Source organism: Tyto alba, unplaced genomic scaffold (genome assembly GCF_018691265.1).
Source record: "Tyto alba isolate M040663 unplaced genomic scaffold, T.alba_DEE_v4.0 Super-Scaffold_1, whole genome shotgun sequence".
Classification (NCBI taxonomy): Eukaryota; Metazoa; Chordata; class Aves; order Strigiformes; family Tytonidae; genus Tyto; species Tyto alba.
In genome coordinates, this window is record NW_024881261.1 from 6,725,636 (window position 1) to 6,749,123 (window position 23,488).

A 23,488-nucleotide genomic window follows, 5' to 3' on the forward strand; every position below is an offset into this window, starting at 1 on the left:
TTTGCTTATAGCAAATATTTACCAAGGTTCTTTTGCCTTTTTTAATTCAAGCTGTTCTCTCCATGATTCAAAGAGGTCAGAAATACAGCTCTCAAGATTAGCAAATTTCTGAACATGCCATTACAGTTGAGACAGGAGAGTATTATAAAGCTTAGCATCAGATTCAGACCTATCATATAAAGCAACACTTTGCAAGGTTTGCCAGGATTATCTATTTCAATCCATGAATGTATAAATGTTAATTCAGAGCAGCCTCTGTGGGACAGAATAAAACCAAGGCCTCCAAAAACCAGTAAAAACACATAGTTGGATTACAGCCTTGTGATAGGCTATTAAACATGTCAATGAACATAAGTTATGACATTGGGGTTTTTAATATGGCAATGACTCATCACACAGTAATCTATTTACTCATTTCCGGTCAGTGGCCTTGATTAGAAATGGTCAAATGTAATAAAATCGTTAACTTGAGGATATCCAGCTTTGTCTTAATACAAGCAAGAGCTATTGACCCAAGAAATACTTCTTGTGAGAGAAATGGTTCTTTCTTGAGCTTACTTTCAACATACTAAGGTATTTCATCTCACAGTCCTCAAGCCCACTTTCAATAAGATGATCCACAGACAGGGTTGGAAAAACACACTGAAATGGGAAAGCGTGACTAACAATCAAGAGTTTTGAGCAGACTAAGAGACTTCAGTATCATATTACCTTTCATTAATCTGTAGGTGTCACACAATAGAGATCATACGTATACTGGCTGAAAATTTAAAGGTAGGCTAAGGACAAAATCCTGCTGAACAGCATGCAGACAGACTGCTGGGAACTGGCAAAGCCTTCATGAATTTAATGGACTTCAAGAAAAAAAAAAATCACAGCAGTGGCTGCATGAAAACAAGTAAACAATGCTTTTCAAGCTAAAGCTTTCAAGAAACAATATCCTAGAACAACTACAGTTCACTAGTTCATGCTTTTATTACTCTGGGTCAAGTTAGAGCTTTTATGGCTGGGCAGATCACTATAACTATAGCAAATCAAAAGCTATGGGGGGGGGGGGGGGGAAGTGTTCTGTGAAAACATGCCTTTCATTGACTAGCACTGTTGTTTGCTAGCTTACCATCAAGTATTTTATAAGGTGATTTATAAATCAAAGTATTACCGGGCTTGTAATCATAAGTGAAGTTGTTGGATAAGAATAAGTCACATTCACTTGAGATAGACTGTAATTTTATCTGAGATGCAAACAAATTGCACTGACAAGACAAAAGCATCAGCATGACTCAAGTATCAAAACACAACACAAGAAAGACCAGTATGAAAAACAGCTCTTTGTATAAACACAGATAACAATGGTATTTGATGTTTATGTATAAAGTTATTCCAGCCTTTTAAAAAAAGCTCATGAGGTGTGCTGTACTCAGACAGCCAAACTGGTGATATGCATGCTTAACTGCCTTTTTTGGTGCAAAATGGATCCCAATTTTAGAAAACTAAGTAGCATCTGTACAACCTGCCATACGTTTGGTGAAATATCCAGCTATTCAGAGTATTTTTGACTTGTAAAGGACCATAGTTTACCTGCTTATATCTAAGTTACATCTATTAGTCAAAGCAAGCTAATTTCTAAGGTTGGTATTGCATTTTACAGACACCTTTACTGACTAACCTCCCAGATAGGATATTATAATTACTGTTGCAAAATTTATGTTAATGCAACAATCTACAATTTTTGTTCCCACTACCTTCTCTGCAGCTTGATATTAATACGGGTAGCCTCCCTCTGCAATTGTCACTTATGCTGCCAATAGTCGCTCAGAAAATTTGAGTCTAATTTCCAAGCGGAGACACCTGTTCAATTTCTCCTAAAAAGAGGACACACCACAGAATATGTTTGTTCAAAGACGCAATCACCATTGATCAGAAAGGCCGGCAAGCATCTCTCGCAGAGGGCTGACACCAACACAAGATGGCCCTTCCTTTATTTAACGATGCTCCAGCGAGAGTGACCAGGTGCCTTTCCACATTATGAACTATTGAGGGAGGAGTTGGCAGGGGCGGCCCGACTTTATTTTGCAGAGAAACAGACGCACCGTGCGAGAAAACCCCCCTTCCCCGCGACCGGGCGCCCTCGGCGCCTTTGGGGGCCGGCCCTCGGCGGGCAGCTCCGCCGCCGCCCTGCCCCTCAGCGACCCTCTCCCCGGCCATTGTCAGCCGCCGCCCCCCCTCCTCCCCGTCCCCAACGAGGGCACCCCGGGTGTGGGGGTGAGGGGTCCCGGCCCGCACTTCCCCACACAGGAAGCGGGCGGGGAGGCGCGCCGCGGCGGGGGCTCACCGGCTCTCAGCTGCAGGCTGCCGTCCCGCCGGCTGCACCAGAGCGCCCGCTCCCCGCTCTGCAGGATGTAGTGGTCCTTGGCTTGGAACAGCTCCATCCTCTCGCCTCGCCGCCGCCGGGAGGGAGCGCGGGCGAGCGGGGCGCTCCCGCCGGGCGGATGAGAGGAGGACCGGGGCGGGTAGGGGTGCGCGCTCCCGAGCCGCGGGGACGCGCCCGCCGGAGCGGGGCACGGAGCTCCGGGTTCCGCCCGCCCGCACGTGACCGCGCTCCGTCAGCCCCTTAAAGGCGCAGCGCAGCGCGGAGGCCGGGGTGGGGATTTGCCGAGCGCCGTTCCCGCCCCGCCGGCCCCCTCGGTTCGCGGGTCTCCTCCGGGGGAGCGGGCGTCTGAGGCCCTCGGTGAGGGGAGCGGGACGCTTTGTCCTCCCGCGGCAAGAATCACCGGTGGGCGGCTGGGGCTGAGGGAGGGGCGCGCGCCTTTCCCCTCAGCGCTGGCGCCGCCCGGCCTCGGCGCTCTGCCGCCGGCGGTGAGGGCGGCCCGGCCTGGCTCCCGGGAGGCCCCGGCTCTCCCCGGCTCCCTGTCGCCGAATTCTTTGGTGCCCGGAGGAGTGCCGGGCCCCCGCAGGGCCTGGAAGCCGCCAGCAGCAGCAGCACCAGCCGCAAAGCCGCGGGGGGTTCTAGCCGGCCGCCACAGGCGAAGTGGCAACAACCGCCAAGCCTGTATCCCCCTCACCCCTTTCAAGCTTTTTCAGCTTTTCCCAAGTGGGAGCAACTTTAAAAATTGGTGGAAACGGTCAGGAGCTGATATAGTATATCAGCTAGTGGTGAAAGGAAATCTCAACACTGTAGCACAGGGCTCATTATGACTTTAAATATTTATACAAACAGGAGCACCTCCTGATACACGGGTAATTATACCCTCTCTCTTCTCTCCAGGCAACGCTGGAAAATGTACCAACAAGCTCATCACTGCTACAGACCCTTCACAGCTTTGCCAGCCACTTCTCCACAGGTTTCCAGAACTTCTGTTTGTTTGCAAGCGTTGAAGTCCCACTCCCTATAAAACTGAAGTAGAAATGGACATAGACAAAAAGCATCCCATCGTGCATACAGCCACTTGGGAGCAGCTTGGTTTGTTGAAAGAACATCTTCAGTGTATCTTGGAAAATTAATGGTGCATGTAAGTAAGTAGCTTATAGTACTGGAAAACCAATTTTCTCATATTTTTCAATCTGTGCTTCTTAAAAGAATGATCAAATTTTTTTAAAATGTTTCTAGACAGGTTTTATATTATTTTGAGTGCAGTTTAAGATTTTTCTTTCAAATATAAGGTCTGACCTCTGATGTTGTTGCTTTTTTAAGTACACTTCAATAATACAGGAATGATATGAATGGACCTGAACAGTATTTGATTTGATAATAGATGCTAGTATCTCTTAACATTTTCCCCAGACAGGTATGCAAAAGGATGCACTATTCTTTCCTGGCTGCACATCCCAATTTTGAAAATGCTGTGCTTTGTGAATGCCCTAGAGCTTCCAGTGTAGCACTGTCCTGCCTGATTCTTGTATGTAGCAGTCAGTGCCATTGGCAGAATGCAAGTAATTCAAATCACTCCTGCAGGTACTGGGCAAAAGAAGGGTTTAAATGACTTCTCAGCATTTGAATAAATATCTCTTTTTAATTGCTTTCTTCTCTATTTTCCCATAGGCACAATGCCACATATTTTCAAAGGCATATCCAACATACACAAAAAGACAGTACAGGGATGGATTGGTCCATGGCTTGTTTCCTAGCAGAAAGCATAGTGCTGTTTTCTCACTTGTAAATTAAATGCATTTGTAGTGCTATAAAATGGAGCCTAGCCCAAGGAGAGGGGGCATTGTGAAATTTCGGGTAGGATGAATGGACAGCAGAGCTGTGATTGCAATAGGACATATTTTGCATCTCTAACTGAAAGCTCCTGGTGTGCAAAGAAAGCTGTGTCTGTCAGTTTTAGCTCCCTAAAGGGAAGGGCGAGGAGCAGCAAGAGCCTCAGGTTTTTCAAATGCTCAGCTCAGTAAAATCGTTGCTGCAGCTTCTCCTGGCGAGAAGTTGCTCTGAGCCTGCAAAGAAGCTGGCAACTGACAGCTAAGAGAGATTCTTGAGTTTTGTTCTTCTCTCTCTCTTCCCTGCCTTGGGCTGTGAGCAGGGCAGAGGGACAGTGGTGTAGATAGATGAGTCACAGGCAGCAGGTGTCTTAGTGGCAGTAGCTGTAGCATTCCCCTTTTCAGAGAGAAATGTGTGAAGCCTTAAGGAATTAAGAAATTTGAGAATTATTTGAAGCCAAGAGTTGCTAAGACAGGAGGTAAGACAGATTTTTGAGAAGTTAACTCTTAGTAGGTAGTCTCTTTTGCATGTTAGTTGTACACACCTGCCTGCCTGAAATACTTTGTCATTGTTTTCTTGACAGTGCAAATAAACACCTTCTTCAGTGGTACCATTCCTTCATTTCATTGTGTAAATATAAGCATTTGACTTTTACTTACATGTTGAATTAATTATCTGAGAAACCCATAAAGACTTTTAACTAAGATGATTAATATTGTCTTGTAAAAACAAATGATAGTCAATATGAAAATGACAGAAAAAAAGATGTCCTGCCCCCTGCTATGGATTCCACCAAGTCACAGTGGCTCCTGAAACAGTTGACTTGGCATTTGTCACACAATGAGAGTGTGGGAATCTGTAGCTGGGGCATGGGAACTGGCAGCTGAGGGCAGAGGTTCCAGAATGAGTCTGTTCTGTCAGTGGCAGATCCATTTGGGAAATTTCCCTCCCCTGCCAGGGGTTTTTGCATCCCTTTGTCAGGCCAAATCAAGAGTGGACGCACTCTAGCTGGGGGCACTGAAGCCTCAGCTGACAGAGGGGGATGGACTACTGGGGAGGTTAACCTCTTCAACTCCCAAATAAAAAGATTTACCAATTATGATTAAACTACCTACCATTGAACAGCACTACTTTCAAACCTTTCTTTGAAAAGACTGGTTTCTCTCTCATACAACATTTTGCCATTAGTGTATTACTCATATATATTAGTTATGCTACAGAACATGACAGAAGGACATTAAGAAATGAGAAATCTCCTTAGCAATTAACATTCGAGACCCAGGCAAGAGCTTTATTTTGGAAGGTACCGAGCATCCAGTCTAGAAAAGAATGTAAGTGAATGCATGACTTTAGATGTGTAAATTAAATATACTTGATCGGACATTAACATCTTCTAAAATGAACATGCACCTCAGAACTTTTCTGGTTTAAGTCTAGGAACTGAACATCTCAGTGGGTCAAAAGATAGCTCTTTACTTTTGCTCCCGTCTCTTTCCTCAGTTTCTGGGCAGTCTGCACTATAATTTGCTAGATATTTATCACTGCCACTTGCAATATCACTTCTATTCTGCATGCATTTCCCAAGTAGTTCAGTGTTGTAGTACAATGCACAGGTTTCCCATTAAAATAATTCAGAGATCCTTGCAGGGATTTCAAGGACAGACTTTGTTTTGTCCTTGTTCACCCTTTGGGCATGCGTTTTTTTTCCCCTTGTGTAGTTTTCCATTTACATTCACTGTTTTTTTTTCAGTAGATTCACTGCTGGGCAGTGTTTTTATGAGCCTGTCAGCTTTAATAAGAATAGGGAAAAAAAATGGAAAAGGAATTTTGCATTTTTGCAATTCATTGTCAATAGCTAATGGTAAGGAAATGCATAGGCTGACAGTCAGGCACTCTCACTCTCGATATTACCTGATTACCCACAGCTTGCTTTCAAGTTTCATTGTTGATTAATGGGAAGTCATACAATTTAGCAACAGTCCATACTTGGAAGTACAATTGACTGGGTAGATTGGGCAAATACACAACTCTTCCTGGGATGAATGATACCAGTTTTGGAAATGACACTACAAGACAGTGTGAGTATCTATATTTCAAAATGTCTGTGAATAAGAAGTCATGGAACATTTTTTTCTTTGTCTGGCTTTCATGCTCCTGGTAGCTTCCAGATGAACATCAGAAAAATCTTCTTTGGCTGTGGATACACCTATAACATATTTGAAGCATTCCTGTTTGCTTGCCTAATATTGTTCTAGTCAACTCATTCCTCTTTTGCTATTAGAGATATCAGTCTGTAGGGGCAGTTGGTGGAAATTTTATAGTATGAACATTTGATGCTTTGCTTTCAACTGACAGGTTGAGCCATCACTTATTTAGCTACTCGACAAGTGGAAATAATTTTTGCTACCTTATTATTTATTTCAGGTATAGTCAGTCTAGTTGTTTATAGGATTGTCAAGTGCTTTGATAAAGAAGATAAAAAACAGTCTTGGAGTGACATCAGCCAGCTCTCTGAGCACTTCTGGATGCATCCCGTCAGGTCCCATGGACTTTTTGTATGTCACTTTATTTAAGCAGTCCCTAATTCAGTTCCCTAATTCCTCTACCAGTGGTAGGACCTAGGTACCCCAAGTTTGCTAGAAGACACAGAGGCGTGGGAGGCCTGAAAGCAGATCCTCCAGTAAAATCCGAGGCAAAAAAGCTTCGGCTTCTGCATCCTTCATCTCAGGGTTGCCCACTTCACTCAGCAGTGGGCTTACATTTTCTTTGGTAATCTTTTTCATGCCAAAGTAACTATAGAAGTTTTTCTTACTACCCTTCATAGTCCTTTCCAATTTTTAACCTAGCTGAGCTTTGTCCTTCCTATTTTCACCCCTGTGAGCCCAGGCAATGCGTCTGTATTCCTCCTTGCTACTCCCTACCCACTTATGCTTTCCATATGCTCCCTTTTGGCATTTGAGCTTAGTTAGGTTTTCCTCATTCAGTCAGGCTGGGTTCTTGTTATGCCTTTTGGTTTCCTTGCAAGCTGTTTTTTTGCAGACAAGACAAATTGGTTTGCCTGTTTCTGTAAATCGTATGGTTCTAATGTGTTCCTACTAATACAAGAATATGAATAATAAATCCATGATGCTATACCCTTACTGTCTTAAATCACATCCATGGATCAGGGCTTCTACAGTATTTCCATCGGATTCTTTAATTTACCTAATCCTTCATCACATATTTACCAACCTGATAGCTCCCCAACTGTGTGACATGATTAATAAACTATGATGCAAGAAAGGCACTTGAGTTACTTTCCCCTTCTGAAAAATTTTTTTGAAAAGGCTTTTGTGTGCTTTTTAGAGAAGTTATATTATGCCTTAAGCATACACTCTGGGAAGCCTGCTTTGAGAGGTAACCTTCTCAGAACTAAAGTAACACAATAGGCTCTTCCAATTGGCAATAGAACAGATAAAAAGAGATTTGTTTGTGACAGCCAACAGTTGCCACCAGAACACTTCTGAAGTACCTGTAAATGTACTTGCAATATTAAATAATCTGAAAAAATACTTGTATGTTGTGTTTAATAACAGAAAAATACAAAACCACTGTCATGAATATTAGCTTTTGGCAAGAAAATAAAAACTTTTTCAAAACAGGGAAAGTAGTTCATCATAAAAATTTTTGCCTGAATTTATTTTTAGCTTTGTTTCCACTGAAATAACTTTTTCATATGGCAGCTGTAGCTGTTATCTCTAAAGGAAAAGGGACTCTGGTATTTCCTCCTTCACCATGAAAACCTCTTACATGCCAATGGGAATTGGACTTCCCTGAGTTTCACTGAGCACATAGGAAAACAATAACATTTTCTCTTCAAAGCAGTGTGTATGCAGTTAACATCTGCAATATGCTATGTGGCTTATGGGTAATGTATTGATTTCCCTCTGTTGCACTTGCTGTTAAGATCAAATCAATAATACCGCTTGCAAAAATAAATGAGAATGTTTTGACTGCCTAAGATTCTTTTATTCTACAATTACAGATTTCACTTTGCAGACTACCAAGCTAGTGCAATCACACATTAAAAGATTCCTTACTGTGTTGTTGGTCTGCCTTCATCAGTTAAAATACTATTTATAGTATACCAAGACCAAATTTAATTCAAGGTAAATGACAGGCTGCTCTTCATGGACATTGCAATAAAATTCACAGCTGATTTAAAACAGATTCTACTTGCTTTTCATCATCTGATCACCTATGCTGCTTTTCCAGTGGTTTTGTAAGTTTGCAGAGTAGACCAGTTCAGACACAGAAATCCCTTCACAAAGTAATTATATTTTTTGTTCCACAGCCCCATTTCAGGCTTTTTGTTGATTAAGAGCTGATTAAGCATTAATCCCATCTTCCAGAAAGCATCAAGGCAATAGACAAAACAGACTCATTTTTCCCAAGTGTGGGCTTTTGCACATTTGCCTTACAAGAGACTTGCCTTTCTAGACCTACGTTTGATCAAATAAGGTTTCAGTGTAGGTGTTTCTAAAACAGGCTTCCTCACAACTATACGTGTCTTTATTAGGACAGCATGAGGTCACAATTTGGGCTTCTATGGAAATATTTCAGACAGCTTTGTCTTCTTAGTGGTTCTAACTACAAAACATATTTAACTCTGTGTTTTGGGAGTGGAGCAAAGTAAATTCATTAAAAAATGGGATGGAAATCCATTAGCAACTCATTGAAGATACATTCAGCAAAATAAGATTTAAAAAGAGGCTGAGAAAGTTAATGGTTTTATTACCCTTTGGAAGAGCTTACCTCCCTTTCTTTAATTTAGGTCGCCTTTTTAAGAGCAAAATAGTTCACATTTCAAAATAACCCCAAGACTTTCTTTTAGAAGAGTTGAAAAGTAAGATTTTAGGATCACTGGAATTTAATATGCCTTTTAGGAAAAAAAAATAAGTCTGTTTTTTTCTGATACCATTTAGCCAATTTGTATCAATTTTGTAAGTAGATTTCTTGGAAGTTGCTTTTTTTTTCCCTGATTTTTTCTATTTTAATATTATCCAAAAAAAAATAAAATCCAGTTATCTTTGTAATGTTATTAGGGCTCAGTGAATCTAGCTTTTTCCTCAAGATTTATCATACTTTCTGTCTCTATTTATGAATATGACTACTCAGTTTCTTAGTATTGTGGCAATTTGATACTAAAATAGCAAAATATATGTATTCCATTCTTCACATAACTAATTTTATGTGCTGTGAATACTGTTCAGGCTGGGCATCAAGTAACGTCCAAAGAACAGCAGTAGTTGTCAAGTACTGAAGTGTTATGCATTTCTTTTTGTCATTTTTCACCCTGGTTTTGACTGTCCCATGAAAATGTATTAGTTATTCAGTGCAAAAATCTCTGTCAGTTAAATGTGATAGGAATAAATGCAGGAAAAGTCTAACATTCCCTGGGGTTTTTTTAAATTACTTTCCTCTTGTTCCCCTTTCTCATGGCAGTTATTACTTTATACAATATTTACTAATAATTATGCATTGTTTACATTAGAGCTCCCGGGCATGACAGTAGTTAGGGATAAGGAACCCCACTGTGCTAGGTATTGTGCAAAGCCAGAGCATAATGTCTATTCAGATTCCAGAGGTTTAGAACCATTACAAAAGACAAGGAGCAATAACAGAAACAGTTGTTTAAGGGATGAAACATATGATAATGAGACGTTATTGATCAGCTGGAAGCCAGTGGTCTCAGCACCCAAGGATTTAAGCATTACCAAGTCGTGATGGAAAACATACTTCAGTACTCTATTATTAAATTTTTAATACGAAATATTTGTATCACTCTAGTTGACTTAATTTTCTGTATTGTGACTAACATACTTCTAAAATAACATATGTACTTGTATAATTGCAGCAAAAGCCTATGTAATATATTAATTTGGGATCAAATTCTCCTTTCCTTACCGCAGAAAATGTTCCAGAGAGAACTTTTCAGAGTAAGGTTTGGCATGCTGTGACATTCAGCAACAATACTGCTAAAGCCAGCTTAAATGATCGTTTCCTCCTTCCCAGCTGTGTGTTTCTATTCCTGTACCCTGCCTGCACTGTATAGCCACAAGCATTTGTGCAGCATATTGTGAACTGAATTCAGGAAACTAATGCAGATGCAGAATAACCTACTAAAATACTGTTTATGAAACTGGACTCCAAAAAACAGTAACCAGAGTGACAGTAAACTTACCTGGCCCTTACTGAACAGAAAGAGCCTTATCTTTTAGGGTCAAGGTTTACCTTAGTGTCACTCACTTGGCAATTCACTCTGAGTTGCCAAGCAATGCAGAATCAGATCATGTCTATATTACAAATGTGCTAATGCCAACCATGCCTACATTAGCAAGCAGCACAGTACAATAGGAAAGGATTTGGAGAACAAAACAACTGGTGCTGAGGATCCAGCTTCTACACTATGCACATTCCAGGAGCTTTAAAGATTAGATCTAGTTTTGTCCTACCAGACCCCTTAGCAACTGGAGCACATCTTCTGGTTTTGTTTCAACTGTAAGGAATCCAATTCATGTGCTCATCCGTAGTTAGAGCAGCAGAGCCCTGTGGTGAGGCACAGAGGGTGCCATCCAGAGGAGCTTTTCCAGAGGCTGTTAAATCATCCTCCCAAATGACATGAGTTGGAGCAGTAGCAGTGGTCTTCTTGCTGTATCTCAACCAGGTTCACCAGCACAGATATGCTGGCTGAAGAGTTGATTTTTAACACTGCTAGCGAAGTTGTTCTAGCAGACATGTAGAGCCGTAATAAAACCTTAGTGACATACATACCCACTGCTCTCTAACAGAACTCATGTTTACAGAACCACAACCTCTATGTAAAACTGCATTTATACTGCAGATAAACGCATCAGTATTTAAGAGAAGAGTAGGCATGTATGAATTTCTAACAGTGACACTGAATCCTTTTGTCCTAAGAACAGAATCCCTAGCTGCTAGGCTATAATTTAGGTCAAAAAATGCTATCAGCTTTTCCTTCATCTGTGGCGTGTGGATAAAAAAGTCCTGTATAGAATTTGCAATCCTCAAGCTCTTGATGCTCAGTTAAATACTGTACTGGTAATTAGAATTCTCATGACTCTCAAAGGGCTAAACCAGAAGATTAAAAGAACTTTATTTTCCTGTGAGATTATATGTTCTATACTTGAATAACTAGGATAGATGAGCATTGCTATGTACAGGCTAAAAGTGTTTATTGCTGGCTTTGCATTTCTTATGCAATGATATGTAGGTCATTGTAAAACCTAGGGAAAGAAGATAGGCATGAGGCTGAAAAAGAGGACTAAAAATCAGAAAATCTGAATCCTTGTCCTATCTGCCTGGCTTTGAATAAATAACTTATGCTCTCTATACCTCCCTTTTACATATACGACTAAAGGTAGTATTTCCCTACTGTGCAGAGGTATTACAGCCTGACTACTGATATGTGTAAAATGTTTTAAACTGCTATGGTGAAAGAGCTTACACTCATATTTATATTCAGATAAATGAAAGCGAGCTCTATACTTTATGGAAATAGTAAGAAAAAAATATATATAAGACTATACCTCAGGCAAATAGGGAAGTTCTGTATTGTTGTTGGAGTCAGTCAGGTTTTGCATTTGTGAAGAGGAATGGCAGTAAGAAGGCAAGGTGGAATCAGAGCCACGTGTAACACTTGCAATTATGAACACTTTGTTGACATTTTAATTATCTTACAACATTCTTTTTTTTGGTTTGGTTTGGTTTGTTTGTTTGTTTGTTTTGGGGTTGGTTTTTTTTTTTTTTTTTTGGAACAATATATATACTACATATCTCTAATAGCTTTATACCCTAGATCTATGACTATGTGTGATAAATCAGAGAGCTCTAACACTATGACTGATATATAGCTACACAGATGACTCAGCTTTACCAGAAGATGTTTCTGAGAAAAGGTCAAAGCCATTCCTGAACAAAATTTTTAAATGTCCTAGAAACTACTTATAACTAGTCAATTACCTCTTTGGGAGAAGAAGCACATAAAGAATCACAAGGCACCATTTCATTTATTAAGGCATCATAAGCCTGCTATATACACCATTATACCATATAGAATGTAGGAGGGAATAGATCTATCTATGAGTAATTATTGAAGGGAAAAATTACAAGCATGTGTTGTTGTTGCAGGATTCTACACTATGTCATCGAGATGATAGGACCAGGTGGAGACATGATAACCTTGGAGAAGTAAGTACTGATCCTGGAAAACTAACAGAGGATGATCAAGGCCCCAGAAAGCAGGAAAAGTATTTGGGCTTCTGATTTACTATTGTTTTCCAGTGTTTGTAAAGTCAGTGGGAGGTTATAGCTTTATATATATTGATGAATCTGTGCCACTATCCTGAGCCTTAAAAAAGGGAAAGAAGAAAGACTTATGGAATTTTAGATCAATCAGACCCTTTTCTTAAATGAAAAAAGAATAGAAAAAAATAATCAAAGCATGTACTTTCACGTACCTGCAAGACAACAAAGTGTTAAGAATCAGTTAACATAATAGATTTAAGATTGAATCAATACCTTTTCTTCTTACGATACTCTAGCAGTCCTGGGCGATAGTGTATATCTGCATTTAATATGAACTTTGATCCTGTCTCTTGAGATTTTCCAATAACTATCAGAAGGACTATGGCCCAGTTAGGACACCTCCACAGTCCCAAATAGTTGGGAGGTTTCTCTTGTAGAGTGGCTACTAATGGTTAACTCATGAGTTTAGTACTGTCCTGTATCTTTACTGCTGGGCCAAATAATGGAATAACAAGTGTACTTATTAAATTATCAAGCTAGGAGGGCCTGAAGGCCCACTGGGTATCAGGATTCCATTATGAGATTATTGTGGCAAGTTAAATAAATTATCTGAAATTAATGAAATGACTGGCAAGAGAAAAATTTCCAAGAGGAATGATCATCTGTATAAATACAAGGTCAAGAACAGATGGTTAATCAAGAGTTCTGGGATAATCCTAGAACATAAATTGATCAACCAACCAGTAACAAAATAGTAAAATAAAATCCAGTTATACTAAAAGGAGTGCACAGGAGCATTATACGTAAGACCTATACAGTAATTCTTTTACTCTGCTATGAGTAAGGCCTCAGTGGGAATACTATATTCGGTTTAATACAACTTTTTCAAGAATTATCAATTGAAAATGAGCCAGAGGAAATCAAAGATGTTCTGAATTTTAGAAGCTGTAATCTATGATTTGAACGATTAGTATTCTTTAGACTACTTTCTCAGGGGGAACAGGAAAACAGTCTTGAAATATATAAAAATTGCTGGAAAGGGTACAAGAGTAGCTGGTTTCTTTGTTCACTGTCACTGAATCATAGAATGGTCGAAGTTGAAAGGTACCTCTGGTCCAATCCCTCTGCTCACAGCAGGGTCAGCTAAAGCAGGTTGCCCAGGATCATGTCCGGTGGGATTTTGAGTATCTCCAAAGATGGTGACTCCACAGCTTCTGTGGGCAACCTGTGCTGGTTTTTGACCATTCTTACAATGAAAAAGTTTTTTCTTAGCTTTAAGTTTGTGCCCACTTCCTCTTGTCCTGTCGCTGGATGACACTGAGAAGGGTCTGGCCCCATCTTCTCTTCTTCCTCTTCAGACGTTTATACACATTGGTAAGATCCCACCTGAGCCTCTTCTTTGTGAGGCTAAACAATCCCAGGTCTTAGCCCAGATAAAACAAGAAGTAGTGAGCATAACTGCAGGAAGAATGAGCTAGACAGAAACAAAGAATTTGGATGAATAAGCATGGGAATAGACTGCTCACTGAAGTTAGCTGGGCAATATCCACCACTAGTGTTTTTTAAGAACAGGTTGGGCAAGACAGGAATGAGGTAATGCCATCTCTTCCTATTCACAACATATGGTGATTTGTTTTTTTTTTTTTTTTAATTTGAGTCTCTTTGCCCATCTCCACATTTCCTTAGTCTTCTTTCATCCATCCCATTCTTTCTTCTCTTGTGCATATATCTATTAGGTAGAAGCAGAAACTCCTGTCAAGACATAGCAATGCCACAGAACTGCAAATACTTGCTAGCTAACCAGAAATTGCAACATTCATCCTATCTAACCTTTACTTGCCGCTCTACTTCCAGTTGGATTCTGAGTCTTCAGAATGATGGCCTCAGTGTCGTGTTCTATGCTCAGGTCTTGTGAGGTTATTTAATTTAAACCTGCCTTATTATAAATAATGTGCAAATTGAACTTAAGCATTCAGATCCACCTGAGAAACATCAGGATTTTCAAATTTCAGGTCAATGGATTCTAGCACTTCCTTAAGGCTGTAGATACTTTGTCAGAAAGCTTGGGCCATAGCCTCCCAATTTATTGTTTTAATTAAGAAAAAATGCCTAATTCACAAGAGTTTTGTTTCTGTGCTGTTTACTGGTGCATTCTTTCTAAGCACATGCTGTCCAAACATACTTTAAAATTTGGGGGTGATTTTTTTCAATGTTTTCCAAAAAAGCGATGGATAAGCAGTGTAAAGAAAACGGTATACACAGAGAAAGGAAAAAAGAGAAAAAAGATCAGCATTCCATTTTTCCGCCCTCAGCCATGCTTACTCCTTTACAGAAGCTGTAGCTCTGAATGTGCCAAAAAAATCCCCAAACCCCCAAAAAGAGAAAAAAAAACCATGAGCAAGTCCCCTAATAAATTTCCCTGCTTAACTAACAGGGTTTGAAACAAGGTTTCTGAGACCAACTAGTGCATTATGCATGCAACTGTTCTGTTTGGCTGATTTGATTTGCCTCAGCCTCAATGTTAATTATAGTGAAAAAGATAAATACAGACTCTCTATTTAATTTTGATAACAGTCTTATAAATAGATGCTACTACCCTACTTTTAATCAAACACAGCATCCATAGGCAAATGCAATTTAAGGCTAACAAAACCAACTGTGGTCACAGATTTGATTCTCAGCTGGAGTATGTAATTTTAAGTAACCATGTATCCTTCAGTTTTGTTCAGTGTATTTGGATTCATCTTATGGCAGATAAAATTAAAAATTGGGTCCTGCCACAGAAGTTTAATGCCTATGAAGAAAAGATTGAGGAAGGACTTCGAAACAGCACCGCCGAGTTATACTACTGATACTGCAAATAATTTACTGTGCCACTTATAACCTCAAATAATAGCCATATGACCTATCCCCATGGAGTATTTTATGACCATAAAGCACTTTGGAATCATATAATTAAAATACTAAATAAGTACATGTATGATGTGCAGAGTTCCCCTAGATGGAAATTAGGTGAAAAATAAGCCCCAACCATTGTGATAATAGGATGAATTTATGTGGGCAGTACTCTTATGCAAAGACCAATTTTTGCTCTATGCTTTACATGTCCTCCTGTTACAGTCCAATTTGTTCAAGAGAAGGCTGCATCAGCTGTCATATCAAAAAGATTGGAGCAACCCTTAGAGTCAGATGGTTGTGACTTCTTGGCAGCTTTTGTTACTGACATAAGTCACTTTAAAATAGGATATGTATTCACTCCATCTCAGGGAAAAAGTGGCTTTAGGTGAATTCTGGCCTGGCCTGGCTTTGAGAAATAGCACCCTTGACAAAAAAAAAAAATATTGAATAATTGGTTGTGATGTTGTTGTCTTGCTCTTTTATAATGAGTCTTTCAGAAAACAAAGTGTAGATATACCAATGTTGGTTGGAATGGACCTCTGAATATCATTAGTCCAATCTTCCACTTGAAGCAGCACTTCATCAAAAAGCAGAGCTGAAATTTTCTATTTTGCTGGTCCTCAGAAGCCTCACAGTACAGCTCCCCTGTGCCTTATAAGGAAAAACCACTTTGATACAAAGTACTGGAACTATTTAACTTCTGCTCGTATTTTGTAGTTTTGAGATTTAAAGGCTATCAGCCATGTCTTGCTAGCTGACGCTCACAACAACACCTGTACTGAGCTGAAAAATGCTTGTGTGCCATAAGACTGATATAACCACTACCTGCTCTGGCACAGAAGTGCCGGCCTCAGTGACTGTCCCTGTTTCTTGTGCTGGTCTCGGGTGGGATTTTTTCATATCCATACATTCATATAGAATTGCCAAGTTAGAACAAGAACCTATATTTCATAGTGCCATAGCAGACATGAACAAAATAAAGGAAATGAAGGAGTTTTGTTTCTTTCATAGAACTTTTTTCTAAATTGACAGCAGGTACTGTAAAAAACCCAAAGCAGTCAAATCTGGAACTGCTGGTGGATTTCTGCAGCGTGAGCTGTCGTGGCCCAAATCGGTTGTGTCACCTTCTCTCCGCTCATCAGTCCACTCCCAACTCTCTGTGCTTAATTAACAGCATACTTTAAAGCGGCTGCTTTAGCAGGGGAGGCCGAGCCCCTGCCTTGCCCCCCCGCCCCTGGTTTCGGAGGAAGGGAGCCGGGCGGGAGCAGCCGCCCCAGTCGCGGGGCTCCGTTGCCCTCTGCTGGTCGCTGGGCTCCCTTCTCGTCCCGGGTTTGACGTCACGTTGCTGTTGACGTCATACTTGGAGCTGAGGAGGGGTATAACGGCGCCAGTCGGCCGGAATGAACGATTGGGCCGTATTTGCCACTTGCAGTCATGCAACTGCATCAGGTGGCCCTGAGAAAGATAATTTGGTCACGGTATAAAATTTCAGGGTATATGCTGGTTTTGATAATAATGCCGTAGGGGCCCATTTTCTTTATGTAATTGTTGGCTGTGTGATTAATGTTAAATTACCATTTACTGGCATTGTTAGTTTCTTCCACCGATTGAATTTTGCCTTTATCAGTGCACCACGTTGCAAATGAAGTTAGTTGAAAACATGTTTCTTGGCTCCAACCGAGTAACTTCAGTTTTTTCGATTTTACATTTGAAAGATTCTCAGAGCTTGGTTTTGCCAGGATATGCCTTCCGCACACAGCCTGCTTGAATCACACATGAAATGCCCATATGAACTAATACAAAAATCGGTCTTTTCTTCCTCCACCATTTACATAAATGTACTCAGAAGCTGTTCCAACTTCTGGCAACAAAGGAAGCTTCAGCTGTGCAATCCCTGAGACAGAAAATCCACCAGAGAAAACAGGGAAAATCGTAAGCACAAAAAGCTCCCTGACTTTCCTGTCCCTGTGTGAGTGTTGCAGGAAAGGATGCATCAGGAGTGGATTGCACTGAGTCAACTACTGGAGACTCATGCAGAGTTCCCAATGAAAAACTTATGGACAAAAAGCAAAAATTCTGCCACGTGACACTGGGAGAATTTCACCCTCTAGATGAAGGAACCTGTATGGTACAAAAACTGAATTAATCAATTATAAAAATAAATGCTTTAAGACTCCCTGTGAAAATCTGAGAACACATACTTTATTTTAATGGAATTAAAACAATCTGGAGTAATTTGCTTGGAATGGTGATCATAAGCAACACATCACTCTCTAAGCAACCAGACCAACATCATGAAGTTTTATTCTTCCATCACCCTTCTCTGCATGCCACTGACATACAGGTCCTCTGCTAAACTGGTGTCAGTGAGTCTTCCCAAGCAGTGTGTCCTGAAGGTAACAAACCACAAGCATAAAAGGGACAGTTTGTACCTCTCAGCTGTTGCCCCTGCTGAGCCAGTTGTCTGAAAACACCTCAGTGAGTTTTGCACTAGTGCATTTTTCAAGAACTGACAAAACCAGGAAAGCATGACTTATAGTAAAGAAATAAAGTGCTGGTTTATCAGAAGAAATCTCAATAAATTCACAAATAATAAAGATATGGCTGAATTCCACTTTCCTCATCTAATAAAAGTACAAATTCAAGTGAATGAGGAAAAGCTGTAAACCTTTTCTGGATGAATATTTATATAGGGCCTGCTTTTGTAATGGGCTGATTAATTTCTTCCTATTGAAGTCAAGCCTACTATATAAAAGCTAATAATCTCACAATTAGGTGTCACTGAGAATAAGGTATTTGAAACTACACCTCTGGTCAGTGTTTTTTCCACTTTAATTTACCATCCTTTCCCTCAGTTAGGTTGCTCTCGGTTTCAAACTTGCAGGAAGTTAAGAAGTACTGCTAGTGGTCAGTCTAGAAGAGCTGCAGGAAAAATTCAAGACTTGTTCTGCCTGAGTCTGCAGGCTAGTATTTCTTTTGAGGCAGGTAGAGATTGATGAATTAGGATTGTTGGTAGAGTTAAACTTTGGAATGAGGATTAGAGTTGTGGTTATGGAATAAAGAGGTACGGAAATGAGCCAGTAGCTTTCTTTTTTGTTTGTAAACTGTAAATCAAACTCTAATGCCTATGCTAGGGGATTACTGTCTTTGTGTAGATCCCGGACTGGAAATGGTTACTGATTTTATGAGAAGCTTGAGATTGTCATGTGCAAGTAGGGTTCTACACAAAAGCTAGTTTGAAAGCCAAATCTGAAAGTATCCTGGCTTTTAAAATGCTGGATATGTCAGTGTTGTTTGTTATAACTAGAACTGCAGGAACCCAAGGCCTCTAACACCCTGCGAACGTGCATTAACCTGACACCTTTTATAAGCTTTAAAAAATATCGTAGGAATGTAGGCATCTACTAGAGCCTGCTACCACATTATCTGAGCATCCTGCCAACATGTTTACTCACTGCTGTAATGAACACATGCAAGATTAGAAAGTTAGTTTAACTATTACTGGAAACCATTTTCCATCACTGTCCTTTCAGCTGTTTTACAAATACTGCAGGAGGAAATTCTGCCTTCGGGCTCATACACTTGGAACGCGTAATGGTGGTGCAGGAAGACTCAGCAGAGCCAAGCTGTAACCCTGGGGAGCTCCTCGTGTGAGTGCAGCGTAGGTCACTACAAGAGTAACACACAGGAACATTAAGAGCAATGGCAAGGGAAGAAAGACTCACAGCCTGTCCTGGTTCTCTTGTCAAACAATGTCATGTAACATCCTTCAGATGATGTTTGCCTGTGCTATGGTACAGCTACTTTATATTTGCAAGCACCAAAATAGGAATACGTGGACAGAAGTGAGTTGGTATGGCCACACTGCAAATCAGGGGCAGAGAAGGAACTAGAACTTAGTGATGCCACAAGCCAGTTTCTCAGCTCTATCAAACACGTATCCTGTAATTTCATAGCCATATATTGTTTCTTAATGTGGTCAAGCATAAACTATTTAAGGCAGGGACTCCCTATGTATGTAATTGTATGTTATGTAACAAGAGTGATGTGTCTAATCATTACTGTATCAAAAATATATAATAACAATGATTGCTATCATTTCTGCCTTCCCTAATAGTGCATATTTTCCTTGAAGTAATCACGGACTTGTTGCTAGGTAGTTAATATTTAAGTACCTTAAATATTTTAATGTGTCTATGTCTGCTGTTTCTAGGCAGCAATATTTGTTTATGATATTGTTATACAAACCTTTCTACCCTATATCATTTATGCAGTGTAATCTAATATATCCATACAATTAAATTTCAGTCCTGATACCTTTTTTTCAGAGTAGCATATTGAAGTAACTACTGTTAAGAATTATAAATATCTCTGATGTGGAAGATTTATTCTTTGTCTGGATGCACTGCTAGTGGTTTTTTTCTTTCCTTGTACAATCTTCAAAACTGTATAAAATACTTAAATAGGGCCATTTAAAAGTTGGTAGTGCTTCCGTGCATTTTCATTACCTATTGCAGATGCTATGTTTCAAAAGTACAAAATTCCCAAGTTTTAAAGTAAATCAAATTATTTCAGTATTTTGAGTGGAGAGAAGCCAAATTTGGATTGAGTTACAGTTACCTTCATCTTTGTCCTCATGCTTCTAGGCATGTTCCATCTCAGGAGTTGGCTTTATACCTGGTATACAGGCATGCAGAAATTTGATAAACATTTGAATTTAATGGCTGACGATCAAGATCACCTTTAATTGGAGAGAGAAATTAGAGTTGAACTCCCAACTTTTTTTCACAAAGATCTCTAAATTGTTAAGAGAAATCTTCACATGCAAATCTGCTCTGTCTCACTCTTTACAAAGAGGTAATAGGCCAAGAGAAAGTTTCCACAGTAGTTGGAAAGGCAGTTGAGGAGAACAGGAATGGAGACAAGATAAGAGCTCATCGGAATTGATGACACTGAGAGAAGGTCCTGCGGACCAAGTAATCACCAACACCTACTGAAATGTTTAACTAGGGGTATGTTATCATTTCATCAATCCTTTGGAAGTAAAAATCTCCGTATTTTTGGCCACTGGGCAACACTGCTCTAGGTTTTCCTTGGTTTAATCTCAATTTTATTTAAATAAAATAGAAAAACTCACACTGGGTTAAATGTCACTGCTCTTACTAACAGATTTTATACTCTGAGCTGCACTCTTGGAGGGGCAGGAGAGACTACTGGCTCCTCATATTTTTTGCCACAAATCTATATGGGCTGCAGAAAACATACATTATCTGCCTGCCAACCCTGTGGGAAACACACAAGAGAATTTTTCCAGGCATTGCTCATTTTTGCAAATGGAAGGAGCTGAGCTTTCCTGACAAGACAGAAATGGACGGAAACTCAAAAGTTCACCAAATGATGAAAAGCAAGAAATCAGGGCTTCAAGTAATCCATGTAGATGTTTTTGCAAATCTAATCTGTTCACTGTTCAAAGTTCCATACCCCTTTGTTGCTAAATTCAGTGTATTTCTTTACTGTTTTAAAACTAAGATAACACCTGATTTTTTGTAATTAATTTTATATTTGTGAAGGCAGCTAAACAGCCCTGCAAACAGATCCTCTATCCACTGAGTACATATAATAGAATTAGTAACACTCTGAAGTTTGTTACATTTTCTCACCTACTCACCTTGTTCCTAGAAAGGTACCATTCTTCATTAGGAGAAGCTACTTACTTTCATGTCTGTTCAGTCTCCAGCCTTTTTACTGAGACTTCCAACAATGTTATCAGTTAGTGCAAATTCTTCTGTATTTATTGTGGAACACGTCACAGGATACTGCGTAGTCCTTGTATAGATGTCAAAGGTAAAGGACCAGAGGTGAAGAACTCCATATTCCATGTTTAATTATGAAACATGAAGTGTGTCTTTACAGATTGGTGCCCTTTGGAATTCTTTTCTGAAATAGTCATGGTAAATGCACTTTTCTTTTTATAATGTGAAATTTAACATGAGATCCTCTACTTCTGCTTGCCCTGCAGTTTGGTGGTGCAGGGGTATATGGATACGGAAGGCTGGACCTCTTCCTTTCATGCAGATTCCCAGCTTCTGGAGACAGCAGTGAAAATTCTGGGAGGCAACAACTGAACTAGCCTTTAATTTTTACCTTCTTTATTTTTTAAAGTTGCTTATTTATAAATTCTGGAAAGGTATTTGACTGAGAATTGGTACATTCCACTGCTTTGTAGCCAGTTTCTTGCCCATCTTAAAATAACTCTTGCTTTGGATTACACTGGCTAGCATACAATTACATTTGTATCTATTATTACAAAGAGCAGACAGGCTGTTCACATTCACACAGTGGTTCACGGGAGTGTGGCCTGATACCATATACAATACTATGAATGTGTTGTTTTGTGTAGAGCTAGGAAATCGAAATTATCCAATATGAAAGGCTCTTTCTTTGTGCAGCAAGGCTAATGTATCTTAGTGTCATTCATTTATCTTTAAGCAAACGCTTAAACAGAAAAAGTTTAAACAGACTAGTTCATTTGGATCTCCTATACTGTTACAAAATAGTCCTACCCACTAAGAAGGTGAAAGTGCCAGTAAGATCATTGTACCTATTGCTAAAATGATTGTGTTCATATTTCATTAATGACAATATTATCTATTGAGAGAAACTTGGATTTTGAGTCTTATTATTTATGTTAAGGCTCCAGGAAAGCATATTTTGTATGGTTAATCTATGGCTTCGATCTGTATTCTACAGCCAGCACTACTGAGCTCAGATTAGCTTTTTCTGAAGCACTCCTTTACCCAAGTGGCCCAATAAGGGCTAGATTTGTTTCTGTCAGAAAAAAACATTATTGTTCAATATTAGCTTTTGTAACAAAACCAAAGATTGATGCAATATTAAATGTTTACAGCTAATGATTTAGATTTTAGTTTCATAACACACCTGCATTTCATTATTTGGACACAACAGGACCAAAAGCACAGAAGTTACTGCCCACAACTAGTCATTTAGTCTTAAGTCCATTTTACCCTCATGTTTGTGTACATCTTATTTAAGTTCATGATGCAGTAGTGTCTTTTATTTGGTTATCTGCACATTTAAAAAGATCAATACATTCACATCTAAGGAGAGAGACTGAAAACCTAGCAAATTAACATATTCTCATTAGCATACCTTGATTAACCTTTGTCATCTTCAGCAACTATATGCCAGCTACCAGAAGATTTTTTTCTTATTATTTCAACTATCATTTTAAAAAGTATCCTCACTGAGGATACCGAGACTAGAGCTTTCCTAGGCTGGCATAACAAATGCTGTGTTGCTCTCCTGCCTTCTGGGTGGTTTCACTCATATTCCTTTGCTTCCTCAACTTGTCTGCAAACACAGCTGAGCTAACATGAAGTTGGAAGTAAAACATATCCCAGATAAAGGGCTTGTACCTCCCACTAGAGGAAGGGAAGAATTGGACACCAGAGAGTGCCACAGGTCTGTCTCAGCATGCTCTTGGGGGCAAGGTAACTATCTGCTGCCCCTTCCTCAGGGTACGGTATGATTTGGCTGTGTGTAAATAGTCAAAATGCTATATTTATAGGAAACACAATGCCTCGCTGCTGTGAGAGTTTAAATATAGAGAACAGGACACTACTGGCATTTAAAATATCACTAGCTGGACAAGATAGTGCAATCAGAAAACAGCCTAAGCTTTTACTGTGATTCTGCATACAGGCTTTTCATATCCCTGTTGCTTTTAAATGAGTTTAAACACCGCCTCTCACTGACTTGGGGATTATTTGCTTCTTAAGTAAATTAAATGCTTGACATATACTCAGAATGAGTAACAGGCAGCTTTATTTTTTTCTTAACAAAAATCCTAGGGGCATTTTCATTTTTTAAAATGGCTACTGAGAATGCGGTGTGTATATCTGAACACCTTGTATTCCACAGCACACTTGCCATTTGTACATGGCTGTATTTGAAAAGTAATGCAATGGAATGTAATTCTTATTGCTAGTATTAAAACCCTAGTTACTTTCTACCCGAGCTTCAAAGGCAAGTTTCCACAGTTAGTCACCCAGGGTCAAGCCACAG

General features: G+C 39.7%; 1 protein-coding gene and 1 long non-coding RNA gene across 3 annotated transcripts in view; one reads left to right on the forward strand and one right to left on the reverse strand.

Annotated features, from left to right (window-relative positions):
- Nucleotides 1–2,533, reverse strand: part of INPP5F (inositol polyphosphate-5-phosphatase F) — a 45,878-nt gene extending 43,345 nt beyond the window's left edge. For both annotated transcript variants that reach the window (XM_042792767.1, XM_042792727.1), the window contains exon 1: nucleotides 2,333–2,533. In XM_042792767.1, the coding sequence (XP_042648701.1) occupies nucleotides 2,333–2,429 (97 nt within the window). In that variant the 5' untranslated portion in view covers nucleotides 2,430–2,533. The remainder of the gene's footprint in view (nucleotides 1–2,332) is intronic.
- A 75-nt stretch (nucleotides 2,534–2,608) lies between these two features.
- The window catches only part of LOC116960642, a 28,256-nt gene continuing 7,376 nt past the window's right edge, over nucleotides 2,609–23,488 (forward strand). The window contains exons 1-3 of the long non-coding RNA XR_006165350.1: nucleotides 2,609–2,728; nucleotides 3,266–3,509; nucleotides 12,389–12,448. This is a non-coding gene — a long non-coding RNA (uncharacterized LOC116960642). The remainder of the gene's footprint in view (nucleotides 2,729–3,265; nucleotides 3,510–12,388; nucleotides 12,449–23,488) is intronic.